At 38.2% G+C, this 16,407-nt stretch overlaps 1 protein-coding gene across 1 annotated transcript; it reads right to left on the bottom strand.

Annotated features, from left to right (window-relative positions):
* Positions 1-48: 48 nt before the first annotated feature.
* LOC118734134 (fatty acid synthase-like) lies at positions 49-15,652 on the bottom strand. Its single transcript, XM_036463845.1, is given in 6 exon segments — positions 49-3,298; positions 3,357-3,452; positions 3,522-6,037; positions 10,976-13,400; positions 13,402-15,134; positions 15,207-15,652. Coding segments are annotated over 6 exon segments (7,458 nt in total). The 5' UTR covers positions 15,637-15,652; the 3' UTR covers positions 49-3,040.
* Between the last annotated feature and the right edge of the window lie 755 nt (positions 15,653-16,407).

Below are 16,407 nucleotides of genomic sequence, written 5' to 3'. Positions count from 1 at the left end.
CAGCCCTTATGCAGAAATAATCGAATACCTCTACAAAATAATAAAACATTATTTAACTCAAGATACCTACATATTTTTATTTTCGCCATAAATAGGTAGCATTTTCTTAATGTAAATTTAATTTCAAAGGCATTTGGGAACATCCATTGTACATATGTATGTACATAAATTTTAAATGTTTAATATTTACATACATAAGTATTTCAGAAATAACCAGATTTGAAGCCTTATTCGAGCGTTCATATTTATAAATTAAGTTAAATGGGGAATAACTAGTAAATTATATAGTTTTATACTAAGAAGATAAAAAAAAAAATAATCCGCAATATCTTTATGGGATAACTGGTTTTCGATTTTGTAGCGCCATTCTGACGTGTCACTAGAACTCTTAATTAATGGATAAATTATTTGTGACTCTAAAACCCTAATTCGCTTTACATTCAATTTCCTCAAATTTCATTGAAATGCTAGAACAATGTAGTTATGTTACTATCATAGAACTTGTGTTTAGCTCGTAATTTCTATTTTCAACGGAAAGGAATTTTCTTTTTTTATAAGCATGTATTACATAAATAATATTTATATTTGTGGCCAAATTATTTCTATTATACGAAATTAGTATTTCTTTAAGGAATGATTTGATCGAAATTACATTTCATCTTACTAACAAAATTAGATAAAGGCGCTTTTGAATAGAGAAATGTATGCACTTATATATATAAATTTATAAAACTATGTTATCCATTCGACTGTAACAAAATGCAAAAGTAACCAAAGTACTCTAGATAATTTCTAAGACAAAAGTACGCATATCGAAATAACAATGTATAGTTGAGATTTAAGACCTATAGATTGAAGGCGGACCTCCATAGCATGCGTATACGTATGCGTGCGTTTTTATTTAAGGCAGCACCTACATGGCAGCACTTGAACACATAAGAAATTTGTATGAATTTTGACTTCTATGTCAAACGGACGCATGTGGATACGCGTGCTATGGAGGCCCGCCTTTACTTATACAAACGTTGCCAATAAGTATTTTACAATTTTTGTATATATCGTTGTCATTTAAAGCGGATTATCCGCTGGTGTCCGGGCATCTTTTTAATTGCTCTCACCGTTCAGTTCGGCACAATTTATTCTGTTCTGAAGCAAACAACTGATGATATTGTTGCATGCATACGAAACTATGATTTTGAGAAGAAATAGTACATGTAATTCGCTTCCAAATACATAAAATAAAAGAGAGAAAGCGGCTGCCTTAATCATCAGGTCGCACAGTGATTCGAACAAGCTAGCTGGGCAAAAGTCGACATTGCATTTTTGTATTATATATATTAAAAATGGCAAGCAATATTTTTCTTATTGTGAATTAAATAAAATTTTTGCATGATTATTTTTTTTCAAGGATAAGTAATTAAGTAATTGTTCTTTTCAAAAAACGCTTACGTGTGTTGTTTAATTTTATGATGTGGACTTAGTGCTATTTTGCATGCCTTTGTTTTGTAGAGGTATGTTTACTTTATAGTTGTGATGGATTTGTAAGCCAAAGGTAAGTACTATTTATTTTCCTTGTTATCTTGTATTCTTCACTATTTATTAGTATAGAAGAAATGTCAAAATCTTAAATTTCAAATTTCTTTTGCAACTAATTGCATTTATTAGGATAAGTAATTAATTAATTAATTCAAGGATAAGTAATTAATTGTTCTTTTCAGAAAAACGCTTACGTGTGTTGTTTAATTTTATGATGTGGACTTAGTGGTATCTTGCATGTCTTTGTTTTGTAGAGGTATGTTTACTTTATATTTGTGATGGATTTGCAAGCCAAAGGTAAGTACCATTTATTTTCTTTGTTATCTTGTATTCATCACTATTTATTAGTATAGAAGAAATGTCAAAATCTTAAATTTCAAATTTCTTTTGCAACTAATTGCATTTATTAGTGTGAAAGTAGTATTTCCCCACCTAGCACCAGTCTAGTTTTAAATATGGCAGTTTATATCTGGGATCTTGAACTTTTTTTCTTGAGCAAAGGTTTTGATAGTTGGTCGTACTTAATTGGGACTTTCTAAATTTAATGGCGTCCCCATTTTGCCGGATTGGATCCAATTTCCGAGGTAATATTAATTAAAAATTTTCACTCTTTTTGAATAACTCCCTAAAGTTATATTTCTAAAATTTTTTACATGACTTTTTTTTAATATTAGGACTATTTTTGAAAATCATCTAAATCGGTTTACTATAGCATATAGCTCCCATTCAGCTGATTATTGATAGTTTTTTTAGTATAAAGCTCCATATATGAACAATCAGCTTTATGAGTACTATATGTTAAAGATAACCGATTTTGTCATTTAAGAGCATTTTTTCAAAATAATTTTTAAGAAACTATATTTTTTTCATAGAAAACTCCATTTTTGGAGGTATTTTCAAATCGATCCAGCTCACGCAAATCTTAATATTTTTCCGAAATATTTTGGTGGAAGTCATAAAATATAATAGATTTTGTAATTCCGATGGAAATATACTACCGATTTTTTTGTATGTGGAGTGATGCATTCTAATGTACTTAAATAGATATATGTATGTTTATAATTAGACGATAAGCTCCGATTACAATTTTATTGCACAAAATGTAAACATTGTGATTAATTACAGCCATGTAAGTCAGAAGATCCAGGTAAATAATTTTGTCCACATTGTTCTATTTGAACCACTGTGGGTCGTTTGGACAGAAAATTAAATTCAATTTGATTCGAACAAAGAGTGTCCAACACAACAGAGTGGAAAAAGATGATGTAAAATTACCAACAAAACGTATCCGGGCACGAACGGTGAATCCGCCTTTACAACTCGTTCATTTTTAATAAGTAAAGGTGACTTCTTTATACTAATTTTAGTTATTTGGTTTTTAAATGCCAGCAACTTTCAAGGGAATGCTTACGTATTAATAAAACATCTGGTGCATGATTTATAGAAGATAGAATAAGCATATGATAATATCCATGAAAGTCTTGGTTAAACTTCTAATAAAAGATTAATTTTGTAAACGATTCAGTGAAGCCACAATAGTTTGGAGAGGCTCATCATCCAACAAGATCGTGCGATGATTTCCTTCAACGATGAGGACGTCGACTTTTCCATTGCATACTTCGTTTAAGCCGTAATCCACCTCTAGTTTAGAGTAATTTTCCGTTGGCTTTATCAACGTAACGTCACACTGCAAATTATGTGTGACAAAGTAATTGTCAGATGCAGCCAGTTTATAGTAGAATGATGCAGCAGCCGATTTGACCTATAGTTAAAAGTTAAAATTATAATCGGTTACTCATAATGAAATGCATACTATTTACCAATTCAATAGGCTTATCCAATGCTGCAGCAACTATATCCGCACATTTTTCCACTTTGCCTTCAAATGTTGGAATATCTACCAACAGTTTTGCCACCTAAATTGAAAAACATTTAAATAATCACAACTCATTGTTTACTTTGAGTTATTTCGGTTTGATACTAACATTGAAACCTGTATTAGCAGCTACAACGCCAAAGTACGCCAAAGCAAATGCTTGGTTCTGATCCTTATCATCAGAAGTGTTGTAACGCTTTTTGAAGGCTTTTGTGTACCAGTTGACATATTTCGGCGCACCATCTAACAAAACTAATTGTGCTGCATCTTTGTTTTGTTCCAGTTCTACTGCCATTGCGAAGGCAACCGTGGCACCAAATGAATACCCAGCAATAGCATATGGACCTTTAGGTTGAATTTTTCTTACATGTTTAATGTAGAATTTGGCCAAACCCTCAATAGAATCAAGATCAGCGTCAGCTGTACATTGTAGTCCAAACACCGGGCAATCTAAACGCTCCGCAACTTCTTTCAAGGCATCCACGAAGCCTTCAATTGGTGAAACGAAGAAAATCGGCCGTTTCTTTGAGTCTGCTGGTGCCGCAGATTTCAAACGGACAATAGCTTCTGAAGGCATTAGCTCAGTTACAAAAACCACTTGTGTTCCATCACCAATTGGAGTAGGAGTGCGTGTTGCAGGAGAGCTGGGTACTGATGCGGGTCTATCAGCAGAAGCGCCATCCAGTTGTTTCAGCTGGCCAAAAGTAAGAGCGCGTATTTCTTGCGGCGACATAACTATATCAAAACAGCGCTCCAATGTTTGTTTAATTTCGGAACTCATCAATGAATCCATACCGAGGTCAGCCAAGGAAGCGCCGTCTTGCACGTTTTTCACGTCTCTCAGTCCCAAAATATTAGCTATGGCTGCCACTAAACTCACGCCACCAGATGGATCGCTGCTTCGTTTTTCAGCTACAACCATCGATGCCAGAACGGGGTGTGGTTGTTGTAAGAACAGGTCAATCGTTTGAAGACATGAACTCATGCGTTGGGGTAGTGTGCCACCAATTACAGTGTCGTTATCACCTAATCCTTCAAGTACAAGACCCGTATCTCCAATGGCACCCCACTGAATAGCAAGGCCGGGTAATCCACTGACTCGACGTAGTTCGCAGATGCGCTCCATGGCAGAGTTCGCCAATCCGTAATTGGATTGGCCAACGTTACCGCGGCCGCACGAAACACTCGAAAAACACACAAAGTAGTCCAATTCAGGGCAAAGTGTACGAGAGTGCATATCAAGGAATTTTGTGCCATCGACTTTTGGTTTACAAACAGTCTGATAGTCTTGAATGGTCTGGTCTTCAATTAAGGCATCGCGTAATACTGCAGCCAAGTTAAATATTCCCCCAACTAATGCCAATTTATTTGCATTTTGCAGTAATTTCTTACACCCTTCAGAAGTAGTAACGTCATTTGTATCCACAACTATCTTTACACCACGCTCCTCCCAACGGCGGACCATAAGCGTCTGGTATCCAGTTTTAATGCCCGATCTTGATGTAAGAATAATGTAACGCGCTCCGCGTAACACCATCCAATGTGCAAGTTCCAAGCCGAAACCGCCTAAGCCTCCTACAAGTATATAACTCTTTTCTGAGTGCATATATGTACGTGGAATCGCGTTTACTAAACGCGATGTAGGTTTATGTAGGTTTCCAGGTTCTTCATCACGAACCTTAATGACAACTTTACCGATATGCTTTCCGGATGCCATAAAGCGGAAAGCCTGTTCAATTTGGAATTCATTAAACACAGATGTGGGAAGTGGAATCACTGCACCGTTTTTAATGCCATCAGCAACTAAATGAACAACTCGTTTTTGCATTTCCTCTTCTCCTTCCATGACACTGTCCAGAAGAATTCCATGAAAGGATGTGTTTTTCAAGAATACCGACATACCAAGAGGACTGTTGTTGCTTAAATCGTACTTTCCAATCTCCAAGAAGCGTCCATTAATGCCCAAACAACGGACAGAAGCTTGTAATTTTTCTTCTGAGAGCGAATTAAGCACTAAGTCAACACCCTTTCCTTGTGTTTCGGACATGACCAATTGTTCAAAAGACGTATCACGTGAGTTTCCAATGAATCGGTCTTGCAGCTGTGGGAATCGTTGTTTTAAGAAGTCGCGTTTCTCCTTACTTCCAACAGTAGTAAATACAGTCAGGCCGTGATGCAAGGCAACTGAAATGGCTGCTTGGCCAACTCCTCCCGAACCAGCATGAATCAAGATCTTCTCTCCCTTCTTCATTTCTCCTCGTACAATTAGTGCATAGTAAACCGTGGAATATACGCAAGGCACAGTAGATGCTTCTTCCATTGTCCAATTCGATGGGATTTCCCACATCATATACTTGCTAGTCAGACAGGTTGTAGCCAATGATTTAGCAGGTACCATAGCCATAACGCGTCTGCCAGAGGAGTCACGCCCAGAGAATTCAAGACCAAGCACACAATCTTGTTGTGCCAAATCGCCAGGAAGAGCATCAGCTGATAATTTACCAGATGACAACATAACATCTCTGAAGTTTATAGGAGCATAATAAACTGTACACAATTCTAAGTCATCATTTCTGACATTTTGAGATGGTGATGCTTCGATCCATTTTAGAGACGCAAGATCACCTGAATGTTAATAAGAGAAACGTAATAATTAAGAATTAAAGTATGTATGTATACGCATATGTAAGTCAGTATCAGTGGCGTAGCCAGGGGGGCGAGATTTGGGGGGATAGATCCCCCCTTCGTCATTGAACTACAATTATTTACTTTTGAATTAATAACACAATATTATTTTATCCTTCTGATTTAAAATTTTTTTATTTCAGACGGACGCCAAATTATCTTTTAATGAATATATGAGTAGTCCACTTGCAAACAGCGTTATGTGATTTTAAAAAAGTAAGCCATAAATTGAAAAAAAAAACGTCTACGACAACAAGTAACATCCGAACTGTATCTTGTTTATTACCTGAAAATTTGGATAAATAATAGCCTAATACCATTAAAAAATTAAATTGCGGTATTGTTGATTTGCAAATTTTATATTTAAAAATTTAATATTGCAAGTTTTGAAGCAGTAACTTTTACATAGCCAGCTTTTTTTAGCTTTTCGCGTTCTCTGCTCTAGGAAGATTGATTTGCTTCTTTTTTGCGACCTCTTCCACTACACGGTTAAAAACTTCGGTTTAAATTTTAAACTTTTTGGACTACATATATGTATGACCAAACTAAATTCAATTTCAAATACAAACCTTCCAAGTTTAAAAAAAAATTTTAATTTTAGATCCAAACATTGTCATAATCAAGAACAACAAATAAAAAATCTTAAATTTCATGCTGCGTCTGATGGGGATTGAACCCGGACAGCCTTGGTAGCAACCAATTCTATCAGCATCTTTGCACACTCAGCTACAGCCACGCATGTAAATGTGCTTTCATATGTTAAGTTTGAATCAACACCACATTTCGCTGTGTGCAAACGTTTTCTATTTCGGTTTAGATTTTAAACCAAATTTTCTAAATAAATGAAACCTAGAAACTAGAATTAAATCATTTTGGTTTGATTTTTAAACCACGAGCTTTTTGGACTAAAATTTAAACCACAATATATTAAAAATTGCTTAAAACTATTGACTAGCTTAAAAAGTGGACTCTTCTTCTTCTTTTTTTGGCGCTGTAACCGCCTAAGCGATTTTGGCCGAGTTCAGCAAAGCACGCCAGTCGTTTCTCCTCTGTGCCAACTGACGCCAATTGGAAACGCCAAGTGAAGCCAAGTCATTCTTCACCTGATCTTTCCATCGCAGTGGGGGCCTCCCTCTTCCTCTGCTACCACCAGCGGGTTCCGAGTTGAATACTTTCAGAGCTGGAGCGTCGGTGTCCATTCGAACGACATGACCAAGCCAGCGGAGCCGCTGTATTTTAATTCGCTGCACTATGTCCATATCGTTGTAAAGCTCATACAGCTCACCGTTCCATCGTCTGCGGTACTCGCCGTCGCCAACGCGTAAAGGCCCGTAAATCTTCCGCAAAATCTTTCTCTCAAACACTCCAAGAGCCGCCTCATCGGATGTTGTTATTGTCCATGTTTCTGCGCCATATACCAGCACGGGCATGATGAGTGACTTATATGTAGAGCGTGGTTTTCGTACGTCGAGAGAGGACTTTACTCCTGAATTGCCTACTCAGTCCAAAGTAGCACTTGTTGGCAAGAGTGATTCTGCGTTAGATTTCAATGCTGACATTATTATCGGTGTTAATGCTGGTTCCCAAGTAAACGAAATTCTCTACTTTCTCGAAATTGTAACTGTCAACAGTGACGTGGGTGCCAAGGCGTGAATGTGCTGACTGTTTGTTTGATGACAGGAGATACTTCGCCTTGTCCTCGTTTACCACCAGACCCATTCGCTTTGCTTCCCTATCCAACTTGGAAAAGGCAGAACAGACTTCGCGGTTTTTGTTACCGATGATGTCGATGTTATCGGCATAAGCCAGCAATTGCACGCTCTTGTAGTAAATTGTTCCTGAGCGGTTCAGTTCTGCAGCTCTTATTATCTTCTCCAACACCAGATTAAAGAAGTCACATGAAAGGGAGTCGCCTTGTCTGAAACCCCGTTTTGTGGCGAACGCCTCTGAGAGGTCTTTCCCAATTCTGACGGAGCTGGTGGTGTTGCTCAACGTCATTTTACACAGCCGTATTAGTTTCGCGGGGATACCAAATTCAGACATCGCGGCATAAAGGCAACTTCTCTTCGTGTTGTCGAAAGCGGCTTTGAAATCGACAAATAGATGGTGCGTGTCGATCCTATTCTCGCGGGTCTTTTCCAAGATTTGGCGTATTGTGAATACCTGATCTAAGGTGGATTTTCCAGGCCTAAAGCCACACTGATAAGGTCCAATCAGCTCGTTGACGGTGGGCTTCAGTCTTTCGCACAATACGCTCGATAAGACCTTGTAACCTATGCCTAGAAGGCTGATCCCGCGGTAGTTGACGCGAATGGCGGGGTCACCTTTCTTGTGGATTGGGCACAGCACACTTAAATTCCAGTCGTCGGGCATGCGTTCATCTGACCATATTCTGCAAAAGAGTTGATGCATGCACCTTATCAACTCCTCGCCGCCGTACTTGAATAGCCCAGCGGGCAGGCTGTCAGCTCCAGCAGCTTTGTTGTTTTTCAGCCACGTTATTGCTATACGTACCTCGTCATAGTCAGGCGGTGGAACGTCGACTCCGTCATCATCGACTGCGGGCTCGGGTTCTTCTTCTCCACAACTTTCCGTGCTGCTTCCATTTAGTAGGGCGGAAAAGTGTTCCCTCCATAATTTAAGTACGCTCTGGACATCAGTTACTAGGTCGCCATAATTGTTCTTACAGGAGTACGCCCCGGTCTTTAATCCTTCCGTAAGTCGCCTAACTCTCTGGTAAAATTTTCGGGCATTCTTCCTGTTGGCCAGCATTTCAAGCTCTTCGCACTCACGTATTTCGGCCTCCTCTTCTTATTGCGGCAAATACGTCTCGCTTCCCTCTTCAGATCCCTATAGCGGTCCCACATAGCGCGCGTTGCGCCCGATCGCAGCGTGGCCCTGTAGGCGGCATCTTTTTTTCTGCAGCTTCCTGACACTCCTCATCGTATCAGTTGTTCTTTCGGGCTCGCTGAAATCCGACTACTTCTTCGGCGGCGGTACTTAATGAGCGGGAAATGTGGTTCCACTGCTCGCATATGTCGGTTTGTTGAAGAGTGCTCTCTGAGAGCAGGTGTGAGAGTCGAGTAGCGAAAGCGCTAGCTGTCTGTAAAAAGTAGACTATAAGATATTAAAAAAGGCAGTAGTCCCAGCGCGGTTTAAAAATTAAACCCAAATTGTTGACCGTGTAGGCACCGAAACTACCATGTTTTCTTGCAGTTTTCTAAGTTCATACGAAGAGGAGACTTTTGAAAGTGTATAAATAAGTATTATAGCGACTTTTGCAAGAGTAGTTAACATTTCATATTTTTTTTAGAATATAGAAAAAATTTTCACTCTGTTGTTAGTGTACATGAAACCCACCAAAACCTAAAAATCGAAAAAAAAAATTTACATAGCGCACTTTGAAAGTGGACTACTCAATTGTTGAATATGCTATCTTATTTGTCCCTTCTTTTTATACATTTAAGGAGCGGCTGAATGGTTTAACGATGTTAGCGGTACATAATGATGTACCGATTACAACACAAGAAGTAATTGAAAAAGTATGTGTTAAGCCACGAAGATTAAAAATCGCTTTATAAGTAATACGATTTTGTAGACTTGTACATACATGTAAATAGATACGCGTAAATATATAACTATGCAGATACATTCAATGTGTAAAAACTGAAGTGTATACTAACGAAACTTCTACAAAACAAAACTGGAGTACACACTGATTAATTAAAATGGTGTAGTAATTTAATTTTTTAAATTTAAATAAGTAAAGCATGAATTCCCCATGGAATAACCGAGTAGAAAAAAAATATATAACGGTAAAAATGGCACATACATACATATATGAAAGAATGCCCACAGGCGACGCCTCTAGCCATTGTGTATCACAATTTTAAGTTATCGATGGGAATTTTTTTGTAATCCCCCCCCATTCACCAAATCCTGGCTACGCCACTGGTCAGTATGCACATTAAAGTTACCGCTATTTACTAAATATAGCTCAGGAAACCTTCTAGAAATTTAAAGTTACACAAAAAGAAATATAAAGAATATTCTTGCAGGTCGCAATAGATTCAGAGATTATGACTTGAACCTAGAGTTTGAAGATCGGTAATTTTCTAAATGTAAGATCAAAGCATAATAATAGAAATGTGCATTTTTTAATATCAGTGCAATGCAAGCTGTTGTTTTCAAAGTACTGTTGACGATAAATTTTACCGAAGAGATAATGATTATATAATCAAAACTGTTCTTATGAAACTAAGAAAAAGTAGGTTTAATCAGAATTTAATATTAGCTTAAACGTGCGTTTGACATTTACGATAATAAAATTATAGTTTAAAAAAACTAAAACCTCCCTATTATAATTGTCATTCGTACTGTCATCATTGTATGTAGCTTGAGAATAGAAATCGCTGCGTCTTTTAGTCGCATCAATATTACATAGTTACATCCCGAGTTAATAAAGGGAAGGTAATAATAAAAAAGGAAGGTAAAAATAAGAAATGCATACATACATTTACGCATGCACATATGTATATAGGTAAGTATATTAACCTTATCTGTCAAACGCAAGCCTTTAGACTTCCTCGCGTTACATACAAACAAAAATCCGATCTCCTTATCATTAATGTTTGCCTTTTTAATAGACATCTGTATGTGCATCGTCATTGTAACTAACGAGACACTAGAGTAAAGTAAAGAAAGCTTTTAAAACATCGAAATCTCGATACTTTGGATGAGCTGTCAAAGTTTATAATAAATACATTCCTTCGTGAAAACCATCTATTTGGTTTGGATCCTTTTCTAATACTGACGACGATGCATGCTTAAATATATACATATGCACATAGCTATAATAAGTAAGTAATTTTAACAAACCTTTCACTAGAGCATTGACGTAAGCATGCTCCACTTGCAAGGTGGCTAATTCTTTCTCCAATTTCAAATGCCTGTACGTGCCCCAGTTACCATTTTTAACCACATTTAAAGTCAAATCTTTCACTAGTTGTTCTTGATAAAATGGTGAAGTTAATGAGAACTTTTCAGCATTTGCGTCCTGAATAAAAACGGTTCTAACAAATTTACCACCATTCTCATATGTGACACACGTGGTTAACCCCACAGCTCCAAACAGTTCTTCTCCTTGGCAGACAATGTATATGTATTTCTCTTCTTCACCTGCCTTTACAAGTGCCAATTTTAAATCCTCTAACCAGTCAAATCTTTTCTCGGTTACGTTGATAATCTCAGATTTTCGTTTGCTTAAGTCAACAGCACGCCTTGTCACGACGAGAATTCTAGAATCGCCTTTGAATAACTCTTGTACAATCACAAATCCATATTTGGACAATACGGCGGGACCAGAAGTTTTATAAGAATTAACACTTTCGTCAAATATCAAAAATCCATTATCTTTGATACTGGCAATACTATTTTCCAAAACGGCTGTATCAGGGCGAGAAAGTACGTCGGTTCCAAACAAGAAGTTGCAGTTCTGCTCAACCGGCTCCTTCGCTATATTTTTCGAAATTACTCGAACACCAAAGTCGCTTAAAGCGGACTTAATGCTTTCCTCATCTTTACTTGCAGTAGCCACAGAAATATCGGCAGCAACCGCAGGTTCTCCTTCAATGAATTGCACGAGCTTTCCAGCCGCCAAAGATTCGGGGTTTCGGCCATTTCCAAGTTCTACTCCCTTAATTTTGAAGGAACGCTCGGCATTTTCTATAACAAGTTGGATTGCCACCGAGAGAGCATGCGATCCTGCCTTTCCTGAGTTCTCGTGTAGCTCTGAATGATTTAAATTGGGTATAAACGTGTACCGCTCTAACGTTGGAGGGTTTTGGGCATTTGGACGTTTCTGCGCTAACGAAGCTTTGAGGCCTCGTAATTCAACACCTCCACTTTTGATAACATTAATATTGCTATACATATATACTGGTATGCCGACTTTGGTAAGGTCTTCTTCCGATAGTTGTGATAAAATTTCTAAATGTTTGCTTGGATTAATAACCGCCTTCTCAATGCGAGTCGGCAAGTAAAGCTCACGCAAATCCTTACTCAATATACTAAACTGTAACATGGTGTCCATAAAACTTATCCAATTGTCCACCCATTGTAGTTTACCAGCACGAGAAGATATATCTGATGTAACGATTCCACGAAAACTTCCTCCATAATCATAGCCACGTAGACGCAGTTCTTTATAAACATCATTTCCAACTAACTCACGGGAAATACTATTAGATGAAAGCGGTTGCAACTGTAATTCCTCTAGTGTGATATTATCGACAATTTTTATTTTTCCCGACATAGCTAAACTTCCAGCTTCGCATATCTCAAATGCACCAGTGCCATCAAAAAAGTTAATCCCGAATTTAGTAACTGTGTCTTTGTTTAAAATAGTTGCACGATGAAATATTAAGTCTTCCATGACCACAGCAGCCTTACTGAACTCGACACCGCGCATTTTTGCAAATGTCATCCATGCTAAAGTCATGTAACCAGTAGCAGGGAACAAAATACGTCCGTCGATGGTGTGACCCATTAAGAATGCATCCTCATCATTTGATAAATCGATTTCAATGACTGTATCGCCTGAAGATTTGGAGGCACCATATTTTGGAACTAGCCACCTTTGGGAATGGTCCCAGCCTATTTTTGAGTTCAACATTGGGGTTCCACGTCCTACAGGATAATAAATCGGACGCACTAAATTTTGTACCTGCGGTTGACCTCCAGCTGCATATAATTTTCCTATATTAGCCAAAAGGAATTCAGCATTATTTGGATGTCCACGTTTTACTAGGCTAATATTTAGAACGTCACGTCCAAGAGCACGTTTGAGAATAGCTTGCAATAAACCATGCGGTGCTATCTCAATGCAAATTGCGTTCGATGGAATATGTTGTAGCGCCTCATAGAATAACACAGGAGACAACATATTATTCACATGATAAGCTGCTGATGACTGCTTGGCAACAGGAGTATTCCAAGCACTTTCTGGAATACTGCTGCTTATCCATAGTTGTGTGCGGTTTTTAGCAGTAGGAATTATTTTTTCCAACATTTGTCTCAGTTTTGGGGCTGCGCCGGCAATATATTTGCTGTGAAAGGCGAATCCAGATGAGCTAACAGCCTTAGCGAATACGCCTTCAGCGTTTAATTTCAATAGCAGAGCATCAATTGAGTCACCAGGACCAGCAATTGTGCAATTATCTTGATTATTGTGGCAAACTGGATAGCAATCTGATGGCACGCGCTTATGAGCGTCTTCCCAAGATAATCCAACAGCGGCCATTTTTTCCTTTAGGCAGGTTTGATTCCTTAATAGCACGTCCTCGCCAATATGTAGCCAAAACTGCTTGATCGGCGGTCAAACCGCCATCTGCATACGCACAACCCAACTCACCAACGGAATGCCCAACAATACCTTGAGGATGGATACCAAGTGAGGATAATAAGTCTGTAAGAGCAACTTGCATAGTGGTAATTGAAACAAATGAGCTCACAATATCACTGAATTTTTCGTCGGTGGAACGCGTTAATATCTCAAGCAGGTCGATGCCTTCGGGGCGCAAAATTTCAGCGCAACGCTGAACTGACTTTCTGAAGATATCAAATTGGAGGAGGTCCTTAGCCATGCTTCCCCATTGACTGCCCATACCAGAATAAACAAACCAAATTGGGCGCGTTTCTTCAGAAAACTCAACAACCTCACGTTGCACGGATCCTTTGCTAGTGAGAACATCGTAGCCGCGGTAGTAATGCAGCGAAATGGGTTGGGTATGTATGCCGTTGATAAGAGCTAGATATTCATCATCATCGCGATGTGTGGTGGCGTCTTCAAGTAAATCTTGAACAGCATCCATTGTCCGACCAGAACTGATAACTAATTTTGGGGGTCCGTCACGAGGAGTTAAAATTTTTGGTTTCGGATTCGATTTAAGAATTATGTGAGCATTGGCTCCTCCAAAACCAAAAGAGTTAAGCCCAATAATACCCCCATTCCAAGGCATATTTTTATCGACCACTTTTAGATGACCATCTATCAATCCGTACAGGTCAGGATTGGGTTTGCTGTAATGCAAATTGCCCGGAATTACGCCTTCTTCCATCGCAATCAAAATCTTAGCAATGGAACAAACACCAGACGCGGGTTCTGAGTGGCCCATATTTGATTTAACTGAACCAATTAGTAACGGATTTGTGCGATTTTTGCAAAAGAAGTCCGTAATTGAATTGACTTCTTGCGGATCTCCGACTTTGGTGCCAGTACCGTGAGCTTCAACATAAACGACTTCATTTGGATCCAAGTTAATTTCTTCGTAGGTTTCACGGATCAATCGATTTTGCATACGTCCATCAGGATATGTTATGCCCTGTTCTTTAAACCCATCGGTGTTTGTACGTGCATTCAGAATTGAAGCATAAACTCGTTTTGCGGCAGAAGTTAGTTGCAAAAGCAGTACCACAACGCCATCAGATCGAACGTAGCCAGCTCCCGTCTCGTCAAAAGCTTTGCACATGCCGCTATCACTCAACATATTTAGGCGTCTAAACTGCAATGACATCTCTGGTTTTAAAACCAAATTGGAACCACACACTATGGCAGCATCACATCTTCCAGCTCGCATATCTGAAAATGCCTGGGATAAGGCATACAAAGAACTGGAACATGCGGTGTCCACTGCAAAGCTAGGTCCTTTCAAATCAAATGTGTAAGAAATACGATTCGCAAACATAGCGCGTGCGCATCCAGTCAAACCGTATCCATTGACACGATCTGCATTTTCAGTCCAATGAGCTTCCGTCTCGGAATTAGATACACCGATATATACTCCGGTGCGTGTACCTCGCAACTCTGCAGGGTTAATACCAGCATCAATAATTGCCTCGTATGTAGATTCGAGTAACATGCGCATTTGTGGATCCATACATTCAGCCTGTTTTGCCGAAACACTGAAAAATTGTTGATCGAATACTTCCAAGTCATCTGCTTTAATTTTTCCAAGTCTTTCAGGCAAACCATAGAGACCTGCAATGTAACGCAGAAAAAAATAAAAAAAAATAGGTTTTACTTATTTATTTCCAACGTTTTGTATCTTACCTCGTTCCCAACGCCTAGGATCATCATTGACTAGGTCCACACCATCATAGAGATTTCGTTTAAACTCTTCAATGCTTGAACTCTCGGGGAGCCTGCCAGAAAAGCCTGTTATAACGATATCGTCGTTCATAATCGCATTGCGGTTGTAGTGTCTCCCAATAGTCAATGGAACGCTACGGTCGTTGTCGGCTATGATATCTTCGGCGAAACGGGCTGGCATATTGTTAAATTTTATAATCTGCCCCGGTTCTTGTGAAAAATTGGACGCTGAAGAATTTTGCTGATGTTTGTTTCGACGTTTCTTTCGACGATTCGAACGTGAACTTGCCTTTTTTTGTAATGTTGGCGAAGTTTTATTCTTAACTGCAGTAGTTTGTGACTTGCTATTTTTAAACGTGGATTGTAACAGCGTGGAGCTGAAAATATACATTAGTTTGGCCAGTTAGATTTTTATTAACTACAAATCCAAAGTATAGTACATACATATACATATAGGGAGGTTCCATGGGAAACTGAACCTCAGTGCAAAAATTATTTTCTTTATAAAACTAACAAACGTGTGGGTAAGCCATTGGTAAAAATCTTGAATAAACCAAAAAATAACAAATTAAAGCTTTAAATGCACTTTTTTTTACCTTTTTTCCGTTTTGAAACCAAGTTCTAAGTAAATTGATTGAGTGAGTTTTAAGTAGGTTGTGTTGAAAGTACTGTAAAATAATTTACGCTTCATAATTCAAGTGTTTGGTAAGAAAAATATACATATATTAGAACCTATCTGATTTTAATTAAAAATTAACTTTTTTTTTCTTTTTATCTTGATTATTCACTTCACGGATGCAATTGAATTGAATATTTACCAATATATACTACTTTCGTTGACGTTTATGGTAAGATCAGTTAAGTTTCTATTTGATTTTAATATTTTTTTCCCTCAGTGTACACAAGTTGTCAAATGCGAAAATGAAGAAAATTTCAGTAAAAAGCCACCGCCAAATTGCAAAACCCCGAACAAATGTAAACCAACGGCTATTGTAAACATCGTTTTACTTTTTTCCTAATTGCGATTATAACGGGCTACTCTTCTTCTAGCGTGATCTTGTATTTTTGGTTCATATTGTTCTTGATAGTGTTAATGGATGTTTGGTTATGCATAACGTGACCAACTATCTCATATCTCAAAGAAGTACAGCTTAGGTTGGGT

Source organism: Rhagoletis pomonella, unplaced genomic scaffold (assembly GCF_013731165.1).
Source record: "Rhagoletis pomonella isolate Grant_MI unplaced genomic scaffold, Rhpom_1.0 Rhpom_scaffold_00002, whole genome shotgun sequence".
Lineage (NCBI taxonomy): Eukaryota > Metazoa > Arthropoda > Insecta > Diptera > Tephritidae > Rhagoletis > Rhagoletis pomonella.
Note: the sequence above shows the minus strand (reverse complement) of the source record. Positions and strands in the feature narration are given on the sequence as shown.